This window comes from Enoplosus armatus, chromosome 10 (genome assembly GCF_043641665.1).
Source record: "Enoplosus armatus isolate fEnoArm2 chromosome 10, fEnoArm2.hap1, whole genome shotgun sequence".
NCBI lineage: Eukaryota > Metazoa > Chordata > Actinopteri > Centrarchiformes > Enoplosidae > Enoplosus > Enoplosus armatus.
Window position 1 is genome coordinate 17754478 of NC_092189.1, and position 6000 is coordinate 17760477.

General features: G+C 42.5%; 1 protein-coding gene across 1 annotated transcript; it reads right to left on the minus strand.

The window, feature by feature from the left end:
• Window positions 1–654: 654 nt before the first annotated feature.
• Window positions 655–3301, minus strand: hs3st1 (heparan sulfate (glucosamine) 3-O-sulfotransferase 1). The gene is made up of 2 exons (XM_070913039.1): window positions 3081–3301; window positions 655–2388 (listed from the first exon to the last, which is right to left on the minus strand). Exon 2 carries the CDS (start codon window positions 2254–2256, stop codon window positions 1339–1341), a length of 918 nt encoding a protein of 305 aa, XP_070769140.1. The 5' UTR covers window positions 2257–2388; window positions 3081–3301; the 3' UTR covers window positions 655–1338.
• Window positions 3302–6000: the final 2699 nt, after the last annotated feature.

A 6000-nucleotide genomic window follows, 5' to 3' on the forward strand; every position in this document is an offset into this window, starting at 1 on the left:
AGTCTTTTCAAAAAACTGGGCTGTCTGTGCAGTAGAAAGATGCAAATATTTTTGAAATAGGTGCTACATGACCAGAGAAAACAAAGAAAAGGGCTGTGGTATTCCCTTTTGCTCAAAAGGTAGAAAACCTACAACAACCAGAATGCGCTGGGCCTGTTGCATCCCAAGGCCACTCGTCCTCCATGTATCCTATATCCACTGTATTGTGGCTCATATAAGTAGCCCCGAAAGTCTGATTCCAGCATTACACTATTAAAATCGCAGGAACATCGCCTTCTGTGGTTGTTCTAGCCAGTTGATTTTGGACAGGATGTTTTGATTTTTGAAGCCCCTCTCTCGATGTGACTGTACAAAACGAGGTAATACAATCTGCAGTTCGAACAACAGCCCTAGAGCCGGTAAAAGTCTGCCAGATGATGCGAAACTCTAGGGCTGTTGTTCGAACAGATTGAGTGGGGAGCTCTGGGTGCAGGCAACATGGAGGGAAGTTAAACATCGTTCATTTGCATATACTACCCACACTGAAATGATACAACGCTGGTCGAAAAAATGAAAAGTTTCCCTTTGAGACAAACTGCACAGAAAACTGATATATAATGGATGATTTAAAACTAGATAAACCAAGAAGACGGAAAAAAAAAACATCAGACATGCTAAAAATAAAATACATCTTTATTATGGTATTAATTCTTCACTTTCTGAAAAAAATATTTACAGTACACCTTAATGAATCGGCAAATATGTATAATGTGCACAGAGCATTTATATAACTGACTCTTACATAAAGGATCGTTTGAGTAACGAAAAGAACAAGTACATATTCAGTACGGCATGTGCCTGAAAGTGACTGAGAAAATCATAGCAGCAGGTAAAGGTCCTTCAGAGCTCTAAATACAGTCAGACGTTAATAATGTCACATTATATGAAGGGAAACATGAAGGCTTGACAATATTAAACTGCCTGGTACTCATTTTTATGTAACACATTAACTGGCACTGTCTAAAGCCTGAATGTCATTATCAAAGTCATAATAAGTCTTTAATCAGACGAGCTGAACAGTAGTGTGATTCTAACAGTACAGAAAGACGGTATGATGCATATGTTTGACAATGAAAAGAAAAAACAAGACATGCACCAATAGAGCATGTCTTGAACTGCAGTCTGCCCTGATATTTGGCTCCATCATACTCCTGTAACAAACGTACTAGTACAAAAATAGATTTAGTTTAAATTTACATTAGCTTTGTCTTTTCATCTACATTGTTAGTGAGGAAAACAGGACAGCTCATGGAGATCATCCCCAAGCAACTCTACACCAAACTACTGAGACGCAAATGTTCATTTCCAGTTGAATGTCCGACCCACCAGCTCAAAGAACTTCTTGTTGGGTTCGTGAAAGAACTGGTAGAGTTTTTGCAGGATGGCGGGCGCCACGTGAGGGTGAGCCCGGCCTTTTGAATCGTGTAAACACCGTTCTCGCCCGTGGTCTCTCAAACAGTAGAATCCCTTTGTTTTATTGAAGTAAAAGTTTGAAGCGTTTATCTGGGGTTCCAGCTTTAAGAATCGTTCCACCTTTTTCATCTCAGGGAAGGGGTCCCTGATCAACTCGTCCCCGTCCACTACGTGAATGCTCTCCAGTGGGAAGTACTGTAGCCAGTTCTGCATGTGAACATAGTACAGGCTGCGATTGAGAGCCTTGTATCCCAGGTTGATCTCGCCGTCCTTTACCAGCACGGACTCGATGGGCTGGTAGCGCTTGTGCTTCTGGAGACGGTTGTAAAAGACCTGGGTGTAGTCCGACAGCACCCGCTCTGTGGGGTCTCTGAGGATGAGCAGCAGCTTGATGTCAGGGTTCATCTGATGGATGCGTTTGGGGACTTTGCTGGAGGTGAAGTAGGCCGGCGTCTTCTCTACCGTCAGCTGGTCGGGGAAGGCGTACGGCATCTGGCTGAGATACCAAGGCAAGCCCTTCTGAAAGTGACTCTCCCAGTCAAAGTAGTGCACCTCGTTCTGAGCCGCTGCCACTGCACTGTGCAGACTGAGCATCTCTATCAGCGCCCGCGTCCCCCCCTTCCTCACGCCAATAATTATAATCTGAGGAAGCTGTTGGAGGGTCCCGTTTGGGTGGCTGGTGGTCCCGTTGTCGGTGGGCGATGAGGTGGGAGGTGAAGGTGGCCCCTCGTCAGCCACGGGCCTGGAGGGGATGGGGGGAGACTGCATTGCAAAAAGCAGCAGCCCGAGGAGTAAGGCTGCCATGAGGGAGGTCCTGACCCTGGAGGATTTCAGCCTGGCGAAAGCACCAAAACTGTATCCCACATCGAAAGAGGAGCTGCCTGAGGACAATGGTCCAATTGAAAAGCAAAAAAACTGCCTAGTCTCCGCCAGCAGCTGCAAGGGAGGAAAACAGCTGTGATTAGAGGATACCTGGAGAACATTTGAGTCAAGACACCTCTGGAAGTACACAATCCAGCCTACACATACTAAGCATGCCCGATCATCACAGCTTTATGACTCAAAGTCCACAAGTTTAAGGAGCAACATTTGCATGATATGACTTATGACTGTTGAGGTGATTTAACTTTAAACTCCACCCAGTTTTACGTGCAAGGCAAAAAAACACAAATAATCAACGTTTCAAACAGGAAACAATGTGTGTTACCAGCACAGTATCATTCTTTACTTCATGTCCTTCAAACAAACACGTTTCAGTGTCATTTTATTTAACAATAACAACACAATAAAAAGTGCAATGTATTAATGGCACAAAGGCACAGATTACCTTGAACGGGTGCGTATTTCGTAATAAATAAAATGTAGATAATGTAGATAAAATAAAGCTATAAAGAGTTTATCTGGTTTGACTGTTATCTTTAAAATCAATAAAGATCAAATGAATACATGCTGTAAACATTTGCCTTAATGAATACATGTTAAAGAGGAAATGTCAGACACTGAATCTCAGGCTGGACAGCGTCACATTTCTATATTACATTATGAGTGTGCGTGTTTTTCTTACAGTCTATATTTTAATGACTGTCTTATCTGACCAACCAGTCCCTGAAGTGCCGTAGATCTCTTACCTTTATGATGTTTTGACTATAATCGCCCACTCGACGAAGATTTCATGTCTTGCAGCTTTGCGCTCTGTTCGCAGCACCGACACGTCCAGAACAGCAGCTATATGATCCAGCTCTGCACCGTCTCCGTGGTCTTTTCTCAGAGCGCACAAAACTCGCGTCCGACCGGGGCACAACTTCACCGGAGCGCCTCCTCTGTGCTGTGTTTCAGAGCCAGACGGTCCTCCCGGTTTTGGAGTGTCAGCTGTTCTGTGGAAGCCCACGCCTACATTACGCCTGCAGGACCACTCCCCCCCCCCCCCCCCTCTGTGACTCACGTTGTTGTCATGTTATAGTATTTGACAGAGATAAAGCTGCTGGTATGAGAGGAGGAACTGAAGCAGGTGATCCAGGTGTGGCACTTAGAACAAGAACAAGAGAGACAGACAGAAAGAAAGTGTATATAAATAATAAAACAACCCTGAGATGTTATTATGTGTCATACAGCAGAAAATTGCTCCAATCTTGCAGAGACTTCTTTTGTGGAAATAGCTCTGATTAAAGGGTATTTACCAAGAAGCTCAAAATATTCAAATCAAGCAGTGTGAGTTGCTCTGTATAGAAATTTGTAGCCCATAGAGAGCCTGCGCCTTCTCAGGATTTGTATTGAAAAAGGCTTTTCAGTGGAGCCTCCAGGAGTCCTCTCTTCACTCTTCGCTTTCAGGGGAAATCAATGAAAGAGACAGACCAGTTATTCATTCCCGGCATTCTTCTCCTCCTTTGTCCACAGTGCAAGTGCATCTCTGGGTAGTCGCTGAGTCCAAGTTGCACAATCTCACCACCTGTTGAGCTGCATTTGTATAAATTTTTTTTATTTTTTTTTTTATTATTGGAGATGTTCAAATCCTTCCCCTAACAGTTGAGCAACAGCGGGTCCAAAATATCGCTCCAATCCAAACCGCAGATTTACTGATGTTGCACTCATTTCCTGAGTCGCCTTTGAATGTGTCAGTGTGAGAAAGTTTGAGCGACTTTGCAGAGTTGATGAGTAAGTGGCGCATCACTTATGTCAAAAGCTTTGCCAGTTTGTGTCACTGTTGCCCTGCAGGGATGAAACAACAGTGAGGAATCTGCTTGTGACACACCAACATAAAAATATGATGTGCTGAAAGTGTGACATGATGATGTTCAAGTGAATACTGGTTTTTATAGCCTGTTTCCCCATGCTGATATTCAACCTAAAGCATGGGAGGCTTAAGGGCTTTGCAACTGAATGTGGATGTATCTGATTTTACCCATGTTGGCAAAAAATTCTGCTGTGTAGGTTATTTAAGTTTAGGCCATTACACACATTAAAGCAACTCTCTACGTATACTGGAAGCCTACAAGCAGGAGGTTTGGTGCCAAAGCAAACTTCTTAAATACATCCCGGATGCAAACGCATGTGGTTTACTTATTCAGCGCACAAAGTATAAGTGCTGATATGGCCAAGAGTTTCCCCACATTGATTTTTAAATGCAGTTTGGTAATCCTCACATTCTGCCCTGGTGTCTCCCGGAGAAGTGTGAATTCAGCGGAGTCGTGGAGCCGCCTCGTACGATATAATCCCGCTTTGAGGATCATCAGAAGCGTCCGAGCACATTAACATGACAATAGTACATATTCACGGACCAATAAATACCCTCACTGCCACCTCTGTGACTTCTCTCGCCCTCAGCTCTAAACAGGATGAAACAACAATACCTTCTCTGTGCTTTAATGGTGTCACATCCACTGCATATTTCATCTTTAAAGTGCTAAAAAAAACAACCTTTCTTATTAAACACTTTGCCTTGTAAACAGATTTAATGACGTTACAGACAAATTAAGTGTTGCACCCAAACAAGCCACTTTCACTTCTGATGTAAGTCAGACAGATCTTGCAGCGCTGCTACACGATCAGCATGCTTAAAAACATTTTCTTTAGCGCTTGTGCCAACTGTGTATGGCATCAAAAACAGGTTTTTATCTGGCAGGCTTAACAAATTCCAAATGGGTACACAGATTGTTTTGGGTAAATACATGATATGCGTGCTGTGTGTGTCATGGCTCTGATACCAATCTGTCTTGTGAAAATACAGTAAATACAGCTCAACTGTCTGTTAACCTCATGCTTACTCTTACAAAAAGTGGATCTAGAAGGAGAAACTAATTTTCTCCAATTAATACAGAACTGCATTCATATTTGGGCTGGATTTATTACTGTTACTATTTATAACACATCATCAAACAGAAACAAAGCCATGCTTAGGAAAATATCACTCATTACCTTTCCCATGGACACAGAGGTAGAGCTTTAACACTCCTGCAGGCTCTGGAACTGGTGTAACATTAGGCTGTTTTTCACCACATATTATTGTTTTTCATCTACCTTCCCTTTACTAAACCATGTTCTTATTATTAGTTTCTGATACAGTGCACCCTCAGGCTACAAATGGTAATGTTGTTTGGTTTTTATTCTCCAAATGAATATTCTTGAGTTAGAAATGAGAATTTCTTGTCATGCTCTTGAAGGGAAAATATATTCAATATATTCTTTGTCGTTCTGAACACCTGAGGAGGAACAACAGTTATTTTCCACTCAATGGCTGTTATTTTCTATGGCCTAATTCCACAGCTTAATTTTATGCACCGTGAATCATCACCTGCTGAACACCCACCCGTGGCACTCTGGAGGTCATCGAGCTCCTTCTATAGCTTCAGCTATTTAATTAAACACTGCACTTTGTGTATGGATTGTTACTGCAATTCTTCATGGTGGTAATACAAGATGACGGCAAACGACACAATAATAATAATAGCAGAAAATGAAGCTGATTACACTTCACTAGCTGCTAGAGTCATGAAAAACAGAATGGGCTAATCATATTATTCTCTTTGGAACTTTCTCAAATACATTGCTACT

What these genes read in the sequence shown, in the direction of transcription:
- hs3st1 (XM_070913039.1), bottom strand. Translation starts at nt 2,256, where the DNA reads ATGGCAGCCTTACTCCTCGGGCTGCTGCTTTTTGCAATGCAGTCTCCC.